The 21,080-nt window shown below is 41.2% G+C and overlaps 1 protein-coding gene across 1 annotated transcript in view; it reads right to left on the reverse strand.

The window, feature by feature from the left end:
- Positions 1–269: 269 nt before the first annotated feature.
- Positions 270–21,080, reverse strand: part of Brip1 (BRCA1 interacting protein C-terminal helicase 1) — a 143,595-nt gene continuing 122,784 nt past the window's right edge. The window contains exons 17-20 of the mRNA XM_028878291.2: positions 18,338–18,450; positions 12,000–12,082; positions 3,846–4,172; positions 270–2,101 (exon numbers count right to left, since the gene is read on the reverse strand). Of these exons, the coding sequence (XP_028734124.1) occupies positions 1,467–2,101; positions 3,846–4,172; positions 12,000–12,082; positions 18,338–18,450 (1,158 nt within the window). The 3' untranslated portion in view covers positions 270–1,466. The remainder of the gene's footprint in view (positions 2,102–3,845; positions 4,173–11,999; positions 12,083–18,337; positions 18,451–21,080) is intronic.

The raw sequence follows: 21,080 nt of genomic DNA on the forward strand, positions 1-21,080 counted from the left end.
AGCATGCGAGGCCCTGGGCTTGATGTCCAGCTACACATATACATACCACTCTCTCAATTCAAATCACCCTAAAGAGTCTAAATGCCCATTCTTTGGGGAAAAAAATCAGTGGATGTAATTTTGGAATGTCAGAGGTGGCCATCTTTTATAAACACTTTATAGATACACAGTTTCACTCTCTAAAACTTGCACACACTCAAAATTCACAGTACATTCCTGTTCTTCAAGGGAGCGTATTTCAGAGACTGTTTTAAATATGTGTATATGTATATATGTAACATCTGCTTATTTATTAAATTTACATGCCAAGTTTTCCATCGTAATGTTACAGAATCAAAACTTTATACCAGAGTGTATCACATCTCTGGCACTGCTAGTGTCTGTGTATTATTTCCATATGTGTGTACATGCATATGTGTACATGAGTGTGTGTACACGTGTACATTTGTGGCCTGTGCACACGTGTGTGGAGACCAGAGGGTGAGGCACATCACTTTCTCTGAGCACAGTGAAGCTTCCCCGAGTTCCCGTGTTCTTCATCAGTGTCAACAGGATCAAACAGGTCAGGTGTGAAACACAGAGTCGTCCTCTGCTTCTGCTTCCGTAGCTTTATTTGAACTGGCATGTTTGGCTTCTTCTTCACTTCCGGCAGGCAAGTCCCTGTCCAGGTGGAGGTCTTTCTTTAGAACTGATATTTGGAATATTTCAAATGGCATTCTATAACTGCATATAATTTTGTTTCTGATATTTTAGTTTTAGCAAACAAAAAGGCCCCAATTTCAATGAAATGTGCATACTCTTACCTTTTTCTCTCTAATAAACCAGTCATAAACGATTTTTTTCTTTTGACTTTGAAGCAGGCCCAGAGCCCCAGTCTTCCTCTTGCTGGGAAAGCAGCTGTGTGCTACATCCAATCTCAGGCAGGTTAATGAAATCGCAAGCTTTTGGAGATAAACTACGATTTCCAAAAACATCTATGAATTTGCATTAAAATAGACAGTAACATATGGCTGAAGTGTGGCTAGATTCAACTGGGATTAATCTCTGTATGTTCATATGAAATCACAATAAGTGAACCACAAAACATGAGTAACTGTGAAACTGAAAGTGCCCAGGAAACTAAATATTAGAGGAAGTACTCTGTATGGATTACCTACTTAAAACTCTAGAATAAAACTTGTATTTCTGAACATAAAACAGACAAATCTGATAATGACTTACAATGAAAATATATCTAAAAAATTAAAATTATACCGTTTACCCACTGTGCAAATTATTATTTACACAAGGAGGCTTAACCAAATCCTGACGGCTTTAGCTGAGGTCAGGGAGCCCCTCACACTGCTCCCAGGTCCTCATGCCCACGCACGAGTTTCCCCAAGTCAATTCACTTAGACAAGCTGTTGGCTTTGTTCTCTCCCACCGGGCATGACTCCATTCTGCTTGGTTCTGTGCGGCCTTCGATTTCATTTCTGCCCGAACCCAGTCCCCGTTTCAAAGAGGTCTTCAGCTGAGAAACAATCCGAATCATTACTGGATCTATCGGTTTCCACTAGTTCCCCGTGTTCTTCATCGGTGTCAACAGGATCAAACAGTTCCGGTGTGAAACACAGAGACTCGTCTTCCTCTGCTTCTTCTGTTTCCGTAGCTCTATTTGAACTGGCATGCTTGGCTGCTTCTTCACTTCCGGCAGGCAAGTCCCTATCCGGATGGCGATCTTTCTCAGGGCAGAAGAGCTGACTGGAATGGTTCTTCGCAGGAGTCACGTCAACCTTCACTGACGAAATCACGGTTTCTGACTGAGGGCGAGCTGCGAACGATGCCCCAGCTGCTTCGTTGGAGGTCACACGTTCACCCGTGAGGGGCAAAGCGGTTTTGTCTTCTGTCTTGGAGGCGGAAGAACCAGAGGCGTGGCTCTCTGAAGACAGGAGGGCAGGTGCGCAATTCTGTACTTTCCTAGTGCAGTGCCGTCTCAGAGAATTAAAGACAGGCCAGCTGACTGGTTCTGTTCGCTTCCCGAAAGTGGGGCTGGAGGATCTGGAAATGACATTTCTCTCTGTTTTCACTGTTTGAACAGATTCTCCTCTTAGCACTGGATCACCTAAGAATACAAAAACTTAAGTTAGTGTCAACTCTGTGCTCCTAGGGAACATTAACTGTTATGTTAAAATGTTTTTTAAGTTAGAAATACTTTAACAGCAGTATAAAATACATGGTCAGCACCTACCACCAGCAACATTGAACTTTCATCTTGGAATTTAAAGGCGAGAATGTCAACTCTAAAGAAACTGGTTCTCCAGTACTTCCTGGCCTGAGTTAGAACGGTATTTGCAAATGATCACATAAACACTATGGCGACCCCCATGGTGCAGAAGAAGAGGAAGGATAAGAAGGAAGAGGAAATGACGGAGTGGGGAGAGAACGGGCTGCTGCCTGAGGAGCCCGTGGAGAGCGCTGGCCTGGCATCTGCAAGACTCCAGCACTGGAGGGGGCAACAAAAAGGAGAAATCTGCCTCAAAAATCCACCGAGTAGTGGCCGAGGAAAAGACGAGCCCTCCCATTTAAAAAGTAAGCACACTGACTGTTGCAAGGCTACATATGATATTTCTCAAATTATAAAACTGGTCAGCATGTACGACCAGAACTGGATCGTGGGCTTCCTGATTGCCACTGTAACAGCCTTGAAGTCACTCTGATACCTATTTAAAAGCACATAGCACAAAATATTTGAAAACAGGTATGTTAAGCTACACTGATTATTAAAATTAAAATTATACCCAATCACCAGAATCTGGCATATTTTTTTTTGTTACAGGCCAGATGGCAAATATTTTAGGTTTTATTGTCCATATTATGTCTGCTTCAACTGTTCAAGTAGGCTAGTCTGGATAAAACTACAATTACTCAACTTTGTTGTTTTGGGATTATGTAAGCAACTGAATATGAGCTAGTTGCATTAAACTTCAAACATAAAACAAGCCTGCAGGATGGGTCAGGGTTCAATCCCTGATACAGTCCATGATTCCTAACACTTTAAAAGATTATTATTTTTTTTTTAATCATTCAGAGCAAATGACTCACATCTCAGATTCAAATAAGGAGCGGTCCTAAATGGGACCTTTCAGTTACAGAGGCTTGCTGCAGCTAAAGCTGGCTGGCCTTGAGTTCTTGTTCTTTTTTTTTTCAATTTAATACTACTTCTGTCTAAAAGTTTACATTTATTTATTGTGTGTATGGTGATGGGGGCACGCACACCAGGCATGCACGCGGAGCTCAGAGGAGCAGCTTGCAGGAATAGCTTCATTCTTTCCGGATTCTAGGGATCAAATGCAGGTGGTCACATGTGGCACAAGCACCTTTGCCTGCTGAGCCATCTCACTGGTCCTCGCCTAGAATTCCTGGTTCCCTTACCTCTGCCCCCAGCGTGTTGGGATTATGGGGTTACAGGTATGTGCCATGATATCCAGTTCAGCTCAATTTTTATAAAGCCTTTAAAATAATGTCTGCCACTTACATAGTTATTTTACAATGCTATGTTTATTGTCTTATTTGAGTTTCACAATCCAACTTAGAGGGATAGATAGGTAGGCAGGTTATTCACTTTTTCTATTATAACTTAAAGAGGTCAAGTGGCTTGTTCACACTTAACAATGCTAGTTAAGTTAAGGGGGAAAGCTAATGGAAAACCAGAAAATACACTTTGGTATCCTGACAAAAGTCTGTCCCCATTCAAACATACTGTATTATTTTATGAACACTTCCTGATATAAACCAATTAATCTGTACCGAAGTCATTATCATTCCTATTATATAACGAAGCTGAAAAAGGGCAGCATCCAACATACTTTTCTTCCTGCTGGAGATAGCGTGACCCAGTACTGACGGGGTTCTGGCAGCCATTTTCGGACACTGCGGCTCCTGGACACACACTTCTGCTGCTTCTTCCCTAGAATTTTCTGCTGATAGATGACTTGCTTTTGACACACTTGTAAGAGTGCTCTCCTCCAAACAGGCCACTTCCAGAGTAGACTCCTTGTCTTTCATACACTTTTTGTCTTTTTTGGCTCCATTAGTAACTTTCTGGTGCCTTTCAGAAAACTCGGTCAGGGACTCCAGGGCACTCGCAAAGGTTGAGTGGTGCTGGATCTGCTGCCTCACCCATTTAGAAAGCCCTAAAAAACAGCGGATCCAAGTGAGAAGCTGGTTACTTAGTTACCAAAATATTTATGCATTAAGATTAACCTTACTGTTTCTAGTGAAGCAACCTAATTTGCATTTGAATACAAGGAATGGCTTTCAAACTTTTATTTTATATATATATTGCATGTATATGAGCTAAGAAGGGATTATGGCATGAAAAATGCATCATTAGTTTCAAAATACTGAAAGCTGAAAATGCAGGCAATGTGCCCAACCCACCCAATCAGAGCTTAGCCACACAGGGAGCTGCGGAGCGCCGGCTGTTTGCTGCCGTGATCACGGGACACACGGGGAGCCGGAGCTCCTCGCTGGTGCCAGCATCTCAGACCCGCTGATCCTCAGCCAGGCAAAGAGCAAACCTTTCTCTCCGGTGCAGTTTCTGCTGACTGTGCTCACAGCACTGTAACGTTGGAAGTGTCTAGAGACTGGGCCAGTAACACGAGTCCCTGGGGGTAAGTGCTGTGCGAGTCTGAAGCCCTGAGTTCAACTCCTGGAACCCATGGGAAGGTGGACAGAGAGAAGTGACTCTACCAAGTTGTCCTCTGACCTCTACACGTGCACCAGGGCACCCTCACTCACACTGCACCACACATGCAGGGCAAGGAGGTGTAAGCATCGGGAGGCAGAGGATCTCTGTGAGTTCGAGGCTAGCCTGGACTACCAAGTGAGTTTCAGGAAAGGTGCAAAGCTACACAGAGAAACCCTGTCTCGAAAAACCATACACACACACACACACACACACACAAAAAGAAGGTGTAAGTAACACACCTTTCCAGGCCAACAATCTAAATTTGTCTCCTTTTCCAAAAGTAAACTCAAGATTCCAGTCTCAAAGTTTTGTTTTTTTCCCCTGTCCCTTCCTCCACTAGTTCCTCAAACTAGTCTGGGGGTGGAAGAAGCAGCAAGGCTTTCCTGGGGAAAATTGTATCTATCCAAGTTGTTATTTATTTACACAATAATGAGCACAAGAGATATGACTCAATCAGGGACATGTTAAAACTGTATATGAGCTGTATAAAAGGAACCATATTAAGAGCTTAGGGTGTTTCATGTATGGTTAGTTTTATATCAAAATAAAAAATATTTAGATTTTTAAAAATACCCAGATTATCATAAAACTATCAAAAAATCCCCTGAATGATGCTGCAAAAAACCTGTCATTGTCTTGGAACAATTAAGTTTTTAAAAGCTGTTCATTTATGTGTGTGTGTGTGTGTGTGTGTGTGCGCGCGCGCGAGTGCACGTGTGCGGGATACACGTGTGCGGGATACACGTGTGAGTGTGGCTTGCGAGCTCATGAAGGCTGGAGGCTGATGCTGAGTGTCTTCCTGTATTATTCTCCACCTCAGTTTTTGAGACAAGGTCTCTCCTCACTGAACCTAGAGCTCACAGATTTGGCTACTCTGGTTGGCCAAGCAAGTCCCCCAGGTCTGCTTACCTCTTCCCCTGCAATTCTGGTACTGCAAATGCATGCAACCGCAGCTGCTGTGCGGGGAGCCTGCACTCAGGTCCTCCTGCATGAACAGTAAACCTCTTACCCACGGAGCCGTCCCCCAGCCCTGCAGTAACGAGCTTAAAAAGCCACCGTGGCATTATATGTTTAAAGAAGAGACACAGGCTTCCTGAAACCCAAATTATTACACTGGAATTTCAAGTAGTTTTCTTAAAATGGAATTTTTCTGAGTTATCTATGTATGAAAATAGAATTTAAACAAAAAATTGCCATTAAAATAAATGTATGCATCATGTTAGTATTACCAAAGTAAGGAAACACTTCATAATTTACAAATGCCTGAAAATGAAATTAAAATAATCCAGAAACTGGGAAATATTTGATCCTAAAACATTAATAAATCTGAGCTATGAAATAAGAATTTGAGTTTTTACCTTTTTTAAGAAAAGCACTAACATTAACTTTATTTTGAAAAAATGATTGTATCAAATGAAAATGTAAGTTCTCTAAGACTGAAAATTTTTAGTACTATCATTTCTTCATTTTGGGTTTTTTATAATCAAAGAAAGTCAGCACAAGACATCATTGCCGGCCTTTGAACACTCGGCAGGGTCTGAGCTCCACCTGCTGACTAAACACGAGTACTTAGTATTTTCGCTTTTAGTTACGGCTTTAATCTGAGGTGCTGCTTTGTACAGACAAAAAAAAGTAGGGGAGAACCTCTAAGAGCAATATACTCTGCTTTAAATCCTGACAAGAAGCGTGTTTCTGGTATTGACTGAATGGACTGTCACTGCTGGATGAAAACCACAGGCAGAAATACCTGTTAAATGACCATCTCCTTATCTTTCTGTCCACAGGCACTTTACTTCCTTTTAGAAAATACTTGCTTCGACCAACATGAACTTTATTTTGTATACTGTACATGTGTGTGCACACCTGCATGTATGCCTATGAGTGGATGCTGGAGACTGAAGTTAGGCATTTCCTCAATTATTCTCCACCTTATGTTTTGAGACAGGATCTCTCCCTGAACTAGAAGCTTGTCAGTTTGGCTCTACCCCCTGTCCAGCAAGCTCCTGCAAGCTGCCTGCCTCCCTTCCCTGTGGCACAGGAGTTACAGAAGTGCTCCCCTGCACCTGGCTTTTACGTGGGTGCTGGAGATATGAATTCTGGTCCTAATGTTTGCATAGCAAACTGACCCCTCTCCCTAGCCCTTTAAATAAAACTCAGAAGAACAGAAACATTTTTAAAGAAACAAGCAAATAAATACAATAGCAAACTTGAAAATAAATCAATCAAGCAGCCAAAAGAGATGTACTTTCATAAGTGAAAAAACTTAGTATTTTTTTTGAAAAATTGGAGAAAGAACCTTTTCTTTGACAATGGTAAACAAAATACTGCCACATTATTAAATTATGTGCCATAGTCTATAAAACTGAAAAGTAATAATTGATTTAACAGTTGATGACTAAAAATTTTCTCATCCATAAAGAATCTTTACAAACACATGAGAATTCAAAGACTAGCTTTCCAGTTAGTTTGATCTGATTCGAATTTGCATTCTAATTCTTCATTTTTACAAATGAAGCTACAGAGGTCTGGAGAGATGGATCAGTCAATACAGTGCTTCTTGACAAATATGGAGACTTGAATAGAATTTGGTCCCCAGAACTCACATAAAAAAGCTGGGAGTGGTGGTGCACACGTGTAACCCCAGTGCTGAGCAGGCAGACCCCTGGGACTTGTGGCCGGCCAGCCGAGCCTAAGCAGTGAGCCCAGGCCAGTGAGATCCTGTTTCAGAAAACAAGCTGAAGGCTCCTGAGGAACCACACCTGAGGTTGACATCCATGTACACGCACACACATGCATTTGTATCCCCACGTGTACGTACACGTACACACACACACACACACACACACACACACACACACACACACACACACACAGAGTAATAAAAATAGGAGCCATAAAAATATAAAAAATTTATGATGGCAGAACAGGAAACCCCAGATCCCACGTTCCTCCTTTAGAAACATGGATCCAATAATTCATGGACCAAACCCCTTTATGAGAAATCCAGAGAGAAGTTAAAAAGTTCTGGAACCCAGGCTAGAGCAAAACCAATTGTCTCAAAGCAGGCAGGCAAATGTGTGGAACCTTCTCGCACAGTCCTCATCTCAGACCGGAGCCACAGGACTAGGAGTGAAGTCCCTGGAAGGAAGACTGGAGGGCAGGCCCAAGTCCTGAAGCGTTTGCTTCTGCCCTCTCTGTCTGGAAGCACTGGCAGCAGGCGGCTGCTCCAGAACTACGTCACAGGACCCAGAGGCTGCTCCAGCCCAGCAGCACTTCGGGAAAGAGAAGACTGGTGTGGAATGGATGTCGGCTTTTCAATGAACGCCTAGGACTGGACTGGACTGTCCCAGTCGTAAGGGAGCACTCACATTATACGGCAAATTTTCCGGGCCTAGAGGCTGCTGAGAAGAAAAGAGCTGGATGGGAGCATGCTGCAGCATGGGAGATAGACAAGCAGGCACAACAGGTTCTGATCTCTAGGGAGAAAAAAGGGCAAAGAAAGGAACTGGCAAAGCCCTCTAATTAGGTCCCCACATAGGGAATGCAGAAACCAGACCCATACAGAAGATCAGAGGGCTACCAGCTGCCTAGCAGGGCTGAGGAGTGAGGTCTGTCCGTGTGAAGTTGCTGTAGTAAAAACTTCTGAGAGGTGACTTTCATCAGATGGGTGTAGAGACCAATACAACACCACAAAGACACATGGGACACAGCTCCATCACAGGAACAAGCTAACTTCAAAACGGATGAGAGCAGGAGAGAGGGGAGGGGAACAAGGGAGAGTATGAACGTTAATCACCAAAGAGATAAAGAACGGAAAAACAAAAAGAACCAAATTCTGGAGCTGAAACGTTCACTCACTAGAGGGGCTCAACTGTAGATCTGATCAAGCAGAGGAAAAACCTCAGATGATCTGAAATTACACAGAGGAGCAAAAATGAAGAAAAAAAAAAAGTGAAGCAAGCCTAGTGGAATTATGGGAGAACCATTAAGCAGAACAGTGTATTTCAGGACTCCTAGAAAAGGTCAAACAGTTAGGAAGCTTCTTTATAGAAAGGTGAAAGGAGTCAGGAATCTGAGACTGACCTTGGCTACATAACAAGTTTAAAGCCAGTCTAAGCTTCACGAAGCCCTCAAAAAAACACAAAATAAAGACAAGTGCATGCCTTTAATTAGAGCGCTCTGGATGCAGAGGTGGGTGAGTGGATCTCTGTGAACTGGAGGCCAGCCTGGTCTACATAGGGAGTTCTAGGCCAGTCAGGGCTGCAGAGGACCTTGTCTCAAACAACAAAAACAAAACAAAAAGTTTAGTGATGCAAAATGGCTTCATGCTTGTAATCCCAGTATTTGGAAAGCCAAGGTAGACAAGGCTCTCTCTTAAAAAAAAGCAATAAATTAAAATAAAACAAAAGACAGATTATAATCCAATTGTCTAAGACCAGAGCAAAAGAAACTGTAAAAGCAGCAAGACAAAAACAATCCATCACATGCAAGTAGACTTCCAAAGATGGCCCATGGGTTTCTCAGGAGAGATCTCACAGGCTTCAAGGGAATGAGATGGTAGATTTGAAGTGGTGAAAAGAAAAGCCCCAAACTACTAACTAACTAGGAATGCTCTCTCTGGCTAAACTGTCCATCAAAACGCAGGTGCCATAGCCTTTCTCAGATTGACAAAGGCGGAGGAGTTCCTGGCCACGAGGTTTGCTTTATAAGAAACAGTAAAAGGAACACAGTAGCCCACGAAAGTGCAGCTTGCCAACAAAGGCAACAAAGGTACAGACAGCTACCAAATATTTCAGTACGGTAATGACACCCTTCCCCCTTTCCCCGTGCTGAGGATCGAACCCAGGACCCATGTAAGGGAAAAGGGAAGTACTTGACCGCTGAGCTACATCCAAGCACAAATCACTTTTAATTTTGGCACAGAATCTAAAAAAATAAAAGTCTACAGAATAATAATCAGTATAACATATGTGGGTAGAAACAAACCTTTAAAAGGCTAATTCATGACTTGAACACAAACGTTGGCGACAGGAAAGTCAGTGTTTCGGTTGGGGAGACAGCTCAGTGGGTAAAGCACTTGCCACGGAACAGTGAGGAACGGGGTTTGAATTCCCAGGACCCACGTAAAAGCATGATGAGTCACCCCAATGCTCCCTCAGGGACAACGGGACGCAGAGACAGGAGAATCTGTGAAGCCCTTGGTCCCTAACCTGGCAGACGCAGTGGGATAACAACAGAGACCTTGTTTCAAACAAGGTAAAAGGTGAGGACCCCTATCCGAGGGTGGACTCTAACCTCTACATATGTGCGTACCATGTCATGTGTGTGCCCACATTCACACACGAATGCATCCCCCACACACTGTACACACACACACACACACACAAGCAGATGTTTAGTACAGTGGTAAGTGCTGTGTAGTAATTTCCTCCGCGATAAGACCTTCTCTCTTGGAGGGAAGCTCATCAAGATACAGTTCTCTAAAGCAGTGGTTCTCAGCCCGTGGTCGCAACCCCTTTGTGGGGGTCAAATGACCCTTTCATAGGTTCACCTAAGAGCATTGGAAAGCGCAGATGTTTACATTGTGATTCATAATAGTAGCAAAATTACAGTTATGAAGTAGCAATAAAAATAATTTTATGGTTGGAGGTCACAATATGAGAAACTGTGCCGGGTGGTGGTGGTGGCGCACGCCTTTAGTCTTAGCACTTGGGAGGCAAAGCCAGGAGGATCTCTGTGAGTTCGAGGCCAGCCTGGTCTACAGAGCAAGAGCCAGGACAGGAACCAAAACTACACAGAGAAACCCTGTCTTGAAACCCCACCCCCAATAAATAAATAAATAAATAAATAAATAAAAATGAAAATAAAATATGAGAAACTATTTAAGGGTTGAAACATTAGGAAGGTTGAGTGTTGCGGGATATCTGATGACACTGTGTGAAGATGTGTTCATCCTTCCTCACCTGCCTAAGGCATCTTCTGATTGGTTTAATAAAGAGCTGAATGGCCAATAACTAGGCAGAAGAGGATAGGAGGTATTTTAGGAGAGAGAGAGGAAGTGGGGTGGGGTGGAGGGAGACTCTAGGAGGCAGGAGATTTGCCAGCAGGACGCCAAGGAAGTTGTTTGTATTGTACTAAGGAGAGGTAATGTGCCATGTGGCAGCATGTAGATTAATATAAATGGGTTAATTTAAGTTTTAAGAGCTAGTTGGGAACAAGCCTAAGCTAAGGCTAAGCTTTCATATTTAATAAGAAGTCTCTTTGTCATTATTTGGGAGCTGGCAGACCAAAGAAAGTCTGACTACAGTTGAGAAGCACTGTTCTAAAGGAGGTGAAACATGAAACACTCCATCCACTCCAGAAGCAACAACTCAGAGGCTCCTGGAAGTTCCTGAAACTGACCAGAGAGACAAGCTTCCTCCTTCCTTAAGTACACATAAGCAGAAAGAACTGCTGAGAAGTACCCAGAGCAGCCAAGCTGCCTAGAAGAGGCAGAGCTTAGCTGAGCTGCCTGAGGAGGCAGATTCCAGCCAATGTGCTCAGAAGAGGTTCAGACCAGCTGAGCCACCTGGAAAAGACATTCTCCAGTCTGTCGAGCTGCCTGCAGCTGTGCCCTGTGCTCCAGGTTTCCAACTTTTGTGTAAAAGTCATAGAAGAAGAAAAAAAATAAGGAGAAGTCTTCAAAATATTGATCTTCATAAATATCTGCTGGTCTAGAACTTACATATGATCCAGTGACTTCATTCTTAAATATGATAAAGTATCTAACTGCCCATGTTCACTGTAGTGCCCGGGATCCAAGAAGTAGAAACAACCTAAATGCCCACTTAGAGATGAACAGAGAAATACGCCCTACATGCGCTGTATTATTCAGTCTTAGACAATAAGGAAATCTTGTTGGGTACTTCAACAAGGATGAACCTTGAGGATAGTATACTAAGTGTAACTGGACAGTCACAGAGGGACACATATTGTATGACTCAACTTTACATGCATCATCTGAGTCACTGAACTCTACGGGGAAATGGCGGTTGCCACTGTATGGAGGAGGACAAAATGGGGTACTGATGGCCAATCGGTGTAAAGTTTCAGGTATTAAGATTACAGGTTCTACAGATCTAATGTGCAATACCGTTTACAGTTAGTATTACATTACACACAATTATATAAAATACTATACAAAGAGGCAGATCTCATGTGGCTTTTTTTTTAAACCACTAAGGAAAAACAAAGCCTATTAGTAATTTTTACTCTAAACTGAGAATCTTACCCGATATGTAGCGATTTGGGTTGCTATTAAAACGATCATCCACTAGAATAAGAGCTCCCCAATCATTTTTGTGTCGAATACACCTACAAAAAAGGGGAAAATAAAATGTGTATAAAACATTGAAAATAAAGTCAGATTTCCAAAGGGATAGTTATGACAATGGTGTTCAGCTATGTATTACTGTAATCAATTCAGTCTGTTAAGTCATTTAGTTGCTCAACTGATTTTCAGTATTAAAAATGTGATGATATCTCTGTCTGCTCACTCTGGAGTTTGGCATTTTTACTCCTTCCCTGAGATGGGATTTTGAGGGAATGAAGATAATAAATGTTCAACTTTTACAGTTTAAAATTTTTAATTTCATATGACATTCTTCTTTGACATTATTTTAAAGTAAGGTACAGGTTCCAGGACAACAGATCATATAACACACGGCAGAACAGGAAGAAGTTATATATTGTCATTATTACAGAAGGGTGCTGAAAATCAATAGGAAGTCAGGGAAATCTATTTGGGGTTCGCTTTGTGTTTAAAGTGGATTTTGGTAGAGAGGTATTTAAATTAATAAAACATTAAAGAGAAAAAGGTTTCATCTTTTCCATTGTTTTTACTGCCTTGCTCAAATGAATCATGCTCATTTGAGAAATGACATTATACTTCAAGTGAAGCAGACGGTGAGAAACTCTTACTTGTGACTTAGCTGTAAAACCATCTGGTGTATTTCTGAAGGCTGTTATTATATTCCACCGACTTTACTACTGCAGATAATTATAATGCCCATGTAGTCTTTAAAAAAGATGACAGTGAGGGGTTGAGAAAGTAACCCAGTTGGTAAAGTGCTTATGGGGCAAGCATGAGGACCTGAGTTCAGATCCCCAGAACTGACATAAAAGCCAGGGTGGTAGCATACTCCTGAAACCCCAGTGCTGCGGGGTAGAGCCAGGAAGATCCTGGAGTTCTCTGACTCGTCTATCTAGCTAATGGTAAGCTCCACATTCAGAGAGAGAGCCCATTCAAAAGACATAGTGGAGACTGACAGAGGAAGACAACTAATGTCAACTTTTGGCCTCCACATGGGCATATACTCCACACTCCTCCCCTATGTGAACGCAAGACATTAAAACAACTGATTGGTTTCTGTTTACTTCAGTTTTCTACATGTGTCTCTCATAAGAGTGTTTCAAATTATAAATACTTTTATATCAATTAGCACTCATGATACAAAACATTCAGTTGATTGTTACTTTTTCATTAAAAAACTTAATTATCATTAAAAACTATGTTCTTTGTTGTAAAAGCTACTTAGTAACAAGCCTAAGCTACTGGCTGAGCATTTACAATTAATATAAGCTGGTGGTGGTGCAGACCTTTAATCCCAGCACTTGGGAGGCAGAACCATGAGTTTGAGGCCAGCCTGGTCTACAGAGTGAGTTCCAGGATAGACAGGGCTGTTACACAGAGAAACTCTGTCTCAAAAAACAAAACAAAACAAAACAAACAAAAAACCCAAAACAAAAAAGCCTCAGTGTGTTTATTTGGGAGCAGCTGGCAGGACAGAAACTTCCACCAACAAATGGCACCCAAATGTTCAGCAACTACATCCACATAAAACCTGAGAAAGTTTGGAAAAAGAGCTTGGAAAAGGGTTCTAGACACAAAGAATCAGAGCTAAGAGCAGCTTCCTAGTCTTGTGTCTCTCATGCCAGGCCGCAGAACAGGAATGCATCTCCTGGCTGCTGCCTGTGGACTTGGGCAGCCAGCATACCATGAGATAAGTAGCATGACAGGTTCCCGTAGCCTCTCATACTGGCTAGCTGCAGTCCAGTACAGAAAAGAATCTCCTGGCAGCTACCTGCAGGAGGGAGCCAGCCAGCAAAACAGAGGCAGGGGTCCTAGCCACGCTGCTTAGTAGTTAAAAGCTCATGCAATCAGAAAAAGATTACAGATACACAGTAAAGACAGATTCTGACAAAACAAAAACCAAAAAAATAACTCTAAACGGGTTACACTGTGTTTAAAAATATACATAGGCTTGGGAGAGAAAAGGGTAGAGAAAGTCCTTAAAAAGGAATAGAGTAATAAAAATAAAATAAACCACATACAGAGAGAGTCTGAATCCTGTACGTTATTTTGTTGGCTTTGAGTTTTTTGACTGCTGAGGAAGGAGTGATAGCTCCTAAGAGACAATGGATTACAAAAACTGTTGGATTAAATCAATCTGTATATTTTAAAAATGTCTTGACTTCAAAATGGAAATCAAAAGATGTGTTACTTTGGGGAAGAGATTATGCTTTTATTTCCACAGGAAATGAGAGGCTGTGGATTCATTCCAGGTTAAAGAAAATCAGGTTTGTTTGAGGAAGACCCGCTAAAACCCTGACTACAGACATAAAGAAACAATCCTAGAAAAGCTATAAGACATGTGATGCATATTTTACCTGTTCACACACTTAACAAAAAAAAAAATCATCTTTGGCTAACAGTCTATACTTGTATTAATGCAGATATGTATGTAATTACCTTTAAAATTTTATGTATTTTCAGAGCAAGGGGACCAGACACTAATGAAAACAGATGGCCCAGATGGTCCAGCATCCAAAACAGTTTCAAGGATGCTTGCTAAGATGGTCCAGTCTCACAAACTATTCCAGACAAGACTTAACAATTATCCTGATTTTCTCAAGGTTCCCCCAAAGATTATCAGCGCCCCCAAACAACAGGAAATAGTCTAGACAACGATACCCACATCCCAAAAGAGAAGTTATGGATATTTATTATCATTTAAGCGGGGTTGGTTACAAGTTGTTGCTGGTCATGGTCAGAAAAAAAGCTGAACAAAGGAGATTAGATTCACAGATCTCTTTCTGAAAATAAAAAGGGGGGGGGATATAGAAATGATAGGATAAAAGGGTAGACTATTGAATCTACTTTTAAATTAAAAAGCAACTACTAGTTTTAAATATTTTACATTGGAATAGAGTTTGGTTTACTGATACAAATTTAAAGTTATTTTTGCTATACTATATGTATGTTTCTACTCTTGTTTGGGGTATTGTGCTTATATAACTTTTTAAGATGGAATATATAATTAAGAAATACAAATTAGCCGGGCGGTGGTGGCGCATGCCTTTAATCCCAGCACTCGGGAGGCAGAGCCAGGCGGATCTCTGTGAGTTCGAGGCCAGCCTGGGCTACCAAGTGAGTTCCAGGAAAGGCGCAAAGCTACACAGAGAAACCCTGTCTCGAAAAACCAAAAAAAAAAAAAAAAAAAAAAAAAAAGAAATACAAATTAATAGTTATCTATAGTAGTCAAACTTATAGTCATATTAGGTATGTTTCGATATATTTAGATAGACAGATGGTCTTCAAATACTTCAAAGACCTACAGAATAAGGCATTTAACATGTTTAATAATCTAAGGCTTTTCATGACAGCAAGACACTCTACTCCTGGCAGCACCAATTTACTTCAGAGGAGATAATGGGCAATGAAGAAACTCCATATGAAGTTTGCCTTCCTTATGGCAAAAGCTAGCCATTTGGGCAAAAAACTGCCCTTGGCTCAATTGCTGACTGTATACTGTCCAAACTGGACCAGCAGGACACAAAAGAAGTGACTGATAGACTTTGCCAAGACAAGGTAGGACAGCCGTTCAAAATTCCCTGCTTCTCAGAAAAGTCTGTCAGATATACTAGGCCTATAGGCCAAAGATGGATGCCCCCACATTACAGAAGAATTTATGGTGACTGTTCAGGCGGCCAGATGTCCCTGTCATTAGGTAACATTTCACTCTTCTGGGGTATTTGACAGAGTTGAGACTAGGTCATGGTTAAAGTTTTCCTTAGTTATGATGAAAGGTAAATTAGGTATAAAACTTTAGAATCATAAAGATAAAACAGATAATAGAATACTTTCTCTAATTTTGACAAATACAAATGAGCTAGATATAGTAATTGTAATTCTTACTTAATAACTGTTTTTGTTATATATAATTTTACTATGTTAAAATTAAAACCTTCCTTTTAATTAGGCAAAAAGAGGGAAATGCTGTGTACAAATCCTTTTGTACACTGTAAAGGTATGTCACTTGAATTGGTTTAATAAAAAGCTGACTTCCTAGCCAGGCAGGAAGTATAGGTGGAACAACCAAACCAAGGATGCTGAGATTAAGAAGGGTGGAGTCAGAGGAGATGCCAGCAGATACAAAGGAAGCAGGACTTGTAGAAAATGAGGTAGCAGGCCATGAGCCACATGGCAGAGGGTAGATAAGAAATATGGGCTAATTTAAACATTAAGAGTTAGCTGCCGGGCGGTGGTGGCGCACGCCTTTAATCCCAGCACTCGGGAGGCAGAGCCAGGGAGATCTCTGTGAGTTCGAGGCCAGCCTGGGCTACCAAGTGAGCTCCAGGAAAGGCGCAAAGCTACGCAGAGAAACCCTGTCTCGGAAAAACAAAAACAAAAGCAAAAACAAAAACAAAAAAACCAAAAAAAAAAAAAAAAAAAAAAAAAAGAGTTAGCTAGCCTGAGCTATTGGCTGAGCATTTACAATTAATATTATGCTTCTAAGTGGTTATTTGGGAGTGCTGCCAGGACAGGAAAACTCTGTCTACATTTTGTGACAAATGGTTATTTGCTGATAGTGTCTTTGAAAATCAATAAATGACAATACAATTAATATACCAAAGGCACAGTATTGTGTGTGAATATTCCAAATGTATGACTTTAGTGGTACTTTGGAAAAACACGTTTTGAAGCTCTAGAAGTTGGCTGGCAATGTAAAATGAGGCAAAGCAGCAAACCTTACATTTTCCACTATTTTGCCAAGCAATTCTGAAGCATCCATGCCAAGCTGAGACACAGGAGGGTGCTGAGAATGCAAGTGTATACATGTGTTGGGAAGGGACACAAATACACACACAAGCTATGATCTGATGATAAAATATATGCTACAACAGAGATAATGTACATAATCTTCTGGGTTTACTGGGGTATAAAGAGGTCTAGGTAAAGAAATAGAAGGCATCCACATAGACATGACTTCAATCAGGCTATAATGTTACTATGCCATATGAATAGCATGGAAGCTTATGTGCCAAGGCAGAAAGGCATGCCAGAATATGGTAGGTTTCATCGTGAAAATGTCAGTGGACAGAGATAGGGAATATAGCTGAAAAAGCGATTCTGTGGTTTTAAAAGTGTAGGTGGGGCTACAATGTGAAGGGCCATTTAATAACTATCTGACCTCAGCCAGGTAATTTAGTTTCAGATTAACCAGTCTGAAAACAAAACAGGAAAATTAAATTAGGAGGTTCCAACTTGCATTGCTATTAGGTGTTATCAACTGACAAATCAAACATGCTAATATGTGGAGTTTATAAATAATAAAGAATCCAATGGAATTTGTACTTCACAAGCTTTCTTGAAGTTCAAGGTGTTATTTATATTAATATTTAAAAAATCAATAGAGGTAAGAATACTTAATTTTATAAAAATTAGTATAACAAGTAAAAGTCAATAATTTAAAAATATATATTCATGCTTTCCTAGAAACTATCAGCTAAATACTATACTTCAAACAGAAACAGGCAGTCACCAGGAAGAGAAAACAAAATATTTCAAGAAAACGTGCAGTGAGCTGGGTGGTAGCGGCACATGCCTTTAATCCTAGCACTTGGGAGGCAGAGCCAGGAGGATCTCTGTGAGTTCAAGGCCAGCCTGGTCTACAGAGTAAGATCCAGGACAGCCACCAAACTACACAGAGAAACCCTGCCTCAGAAAACCAAAAAGAAAATAGAAAACATGCAGTGCAGTTGGGTGCCAAGGAAAACGGCATGCCAGACAGGAAAGGCAGCAAGACAGCAGCAGCTTAACAATGTAATTGGTTTGAAGAGAACAACAAAAAAATTAAATTAAAAATTAAAAAAATTATTTTTGAGACGATAATTTAAAAAGTGACCTCCAGAGGCTGGGAATGAGGATGACTCAATTGGTAAAGGGCTCGCCACAGTTCTCAACTCCCACTTCTGACATCCATGAAAAACATATTTTCCTAGAGTTCAAACTAAATGAAATTTTACCACATTGATTTTTTTTTTTTTTTAATTCTCCCTGAGACAGAGTTTCTCTGTGTAGCCTTGGCTGTCCTGGATCTCACTCTGTAGACCTTGAACTCACAGAGATCCACCTGCTTCTGCCTCCTAAGTGCTGGGATTAAAGCTGTGGCTCACCACCGTCCAGCTTTCCACATTGATTTTTAAAAGTAGCAAACATTACTTTTTCTTCTTGGGCACAGACAACACCCCAGACAGTACCACTGTAATCGATTTTACTTCACTCACCTGCCTAGAGCCTGATTTAAGGCTCTGTATGCTTGAATTTCATACCACTGACGGCCAGGCAAAAGGCCTCTCAACTTTGAATGGTGGTCATTGTACTGTCGTTTTAGTTCAACCTAATAATTTAAACATTAAAAAAAAATGTTGTGGATAAGTAAAGCTTATTTTAAACATCATATGAATATCTAACATTTTAAATTTTATTCAGAGTATTTTGTTTTTCAGTTCTGAGTTTTTTCTGAGTTCATTCATTCTTACATTTTCTCAGTGCTCTCAAGTATATAATTATTTGTGTGAGAACATTTCCACACAATAAAATTCACACATTCTCAGTGTATAACATAAGTTCTAGGAAATGTACAGTCTGTAACCATCAGGTTATTATAATACAGATCATTTCAACACGGATATCTTTTCAGCTGATTGCCGTCTTAAACTCCTGGCTGTGGCAGCCACAGACTTGCTTGTTTTTGCCTTTTCTGAAATTTCAAGTAAATGTTATTAGGCATTCTGTACTCATTTGCGTCTATACTGACTACATAGCATATTGTCGTGATACTCTGTGTATGCTCTAACAAATAAAGCTTGCCTGAAGATCAGAGGGCAGAGCTAGCCACTGGTTACCACAGAGGCCAGGCAGTGGCGGCACACACCTTTGATCCCAGCACTAGGGAGGTGGAGACAGGAAGTGATATGGCTGGGTGGAGTGAGGAATATAAGGCAGGAGGAGACAGGCGCTCTCTCTTTCAAGATGAGGATTTCGTAGAGGTAAGAACTAGTGGCTGGCTGCTCTGCTTCTCTGATCTTTCGGCTTTCACCCTGACATCTGGCTCCAGGTTTTTATTATTAAGACCAATTAGGATTCATGCTACAACATATTACTTTGGGAATTCATCCATATTAAAGTACATAATGAAACACATACATATCCCGTTTATCTATATAGGCAGTGTGTGTGTGTGTGTGTGTGTGTTTGAATGAGAATAGCCCCCATAGGCTCATATATTTAAATGCTTCCTCACCAGGGAGTGGAACGGTTTGAAAGGTTTGGAAGAATTAGGAGGCGTGGCCTTGTTGGAGAAACTATATCACTGGGGATGGGCTTTGAGGTCTCAAAAGCCCATCCCAGACCCAGTCTCTGCCTGCTTATGGATCAAGATGCAACTCTCAGCTACTTCTCCTGTATCATGGCTCCCTGCCATTGATAATGGACTAAGTCTCTGAGACTATAAGCAAGCTCCCAGTTAAATGTTTCTTTTATAAAAGGTCATGGTCTCTTCACATCAATAGAACAGTAACTAACACACACAATCTATCTCATTTTTTTTTTGTTTTTTTTTTCCAGTATCATGATCCTTGCTTTTTGAATGGAATAGTTATCTCATTTATATTTAATGAAGTTATTGCTATAATCAGGTTTAAGGTTACCATATTAAGATTACCATATTACTGTTTTTTCTTATTATACCATCTACATTTCCTTTTTTTTTTTGTATCAAAATTTTTTCTAGAGAGGCCACAGGCCCTGCCATTACAATGAGCAAGTATGTGATGGACATGGGAGAGAAGGAAAAGCAGAGTAGTTTGTACACTAAGAGGCAGAACTGGAGATGTGCTGGTGATGAGGCCTGCGCTGCCACCTGAGGCCATGACGACGACGTCTAGGCCCAGGGGCCATGCCTGGGTCCGTGGCCCTACCACAGCCAGGCGGGGTCTGTGTCAATGTCCCTGGCCCGTGTTATCACCAAAGACAACATGCACATCTGTGGTCTGGGTTGCCATTTAAGGACATGTTGATGTCCAAGTGCCTCGCTGAGCTGGCCCCGCCCCTCTCCTGGGCATCTGAGAAAGCTGGCCTTGGGGCACGGCTGTGGGAGGGCTAGTTGGCTAACCAACTCAGCTACCACCCAAGCCCACATCCAGGGTTTTGAGCTGGCCCAAGTCTAACCCACCTATGAGCTGCTGGAGCGCATGAAGGGACTGGTCCTGCAAACCCAAAGCTGCAGGAGCCCCATGACTCAGGGGAACAGCAGGAGTGTCGGTGAGGGTCCAGTGTCAATGGTATAGCAGAAGACAGAGGCCTTGAACCAGCCCGACTTGTTATAGTGAACATTTGTAAGTAAAGCTATTTGGACAAAAGGACAGACTGTGTGACACACTGTGGCTTCCGTGGCAAGATTTTTGTTTTACTTTTTATTTTCTTTTGGGGGAGGTTACAAGGGTGGAGGGCAGACATAGAAGAACTGGGAAATGAGTGGGATTGGAGTGCATGATGTGAAATTAACAAAGAATCAATTAAAAAATCACGAAGAAAAAATTTCTCCCTAGTGTTTCCATCTCTAAGTTTTTTCCATTTGTTCTTTTATTTTAAGTGTATGATTGTTTGCAGTATCCTTGGAGGCCATAAGAGGGCATTCAATTCCCTGGAATTGGAATTACAGTAAACCACCATGTCAGGGCTGGGAATAGAACCCATGTCCTCTGGAAGAGCAGCCAGTGCTCTTAACTGTTGAGCCACCTCTCCAGACTCTAGTGTTTCCATTTCATTTTTAGTGATTGCTCTAGAGTTTACAACACACATCTTAACAACACAATCTACCTTAAATAGTATTAGACTGTTTCACAAGTGGCATAAGAATGTACTACAATTTATTTTCTTTTTATGTATTTTATGCCATTTTAGTTTTAGAAACACTATAAAACCATAATACACTCTTCTTATTCTTGTAAACAAAGCACTTATTTA

This window comes from Peromyscus leucopus, chromosome 8b, assembly GCF_004664715.2.
Source record: "Peromyscus leucopus breed LL Stock chromosome 8b, UCI_PerLeu_2.1, whole genome shotgun sequence".
Lineage (NCBI taxonomy): Eukaryota > Metazoa > Chordata > Mammalia > Rodentia > Cricetidae > Peromyscus > Peromyscus leucopus.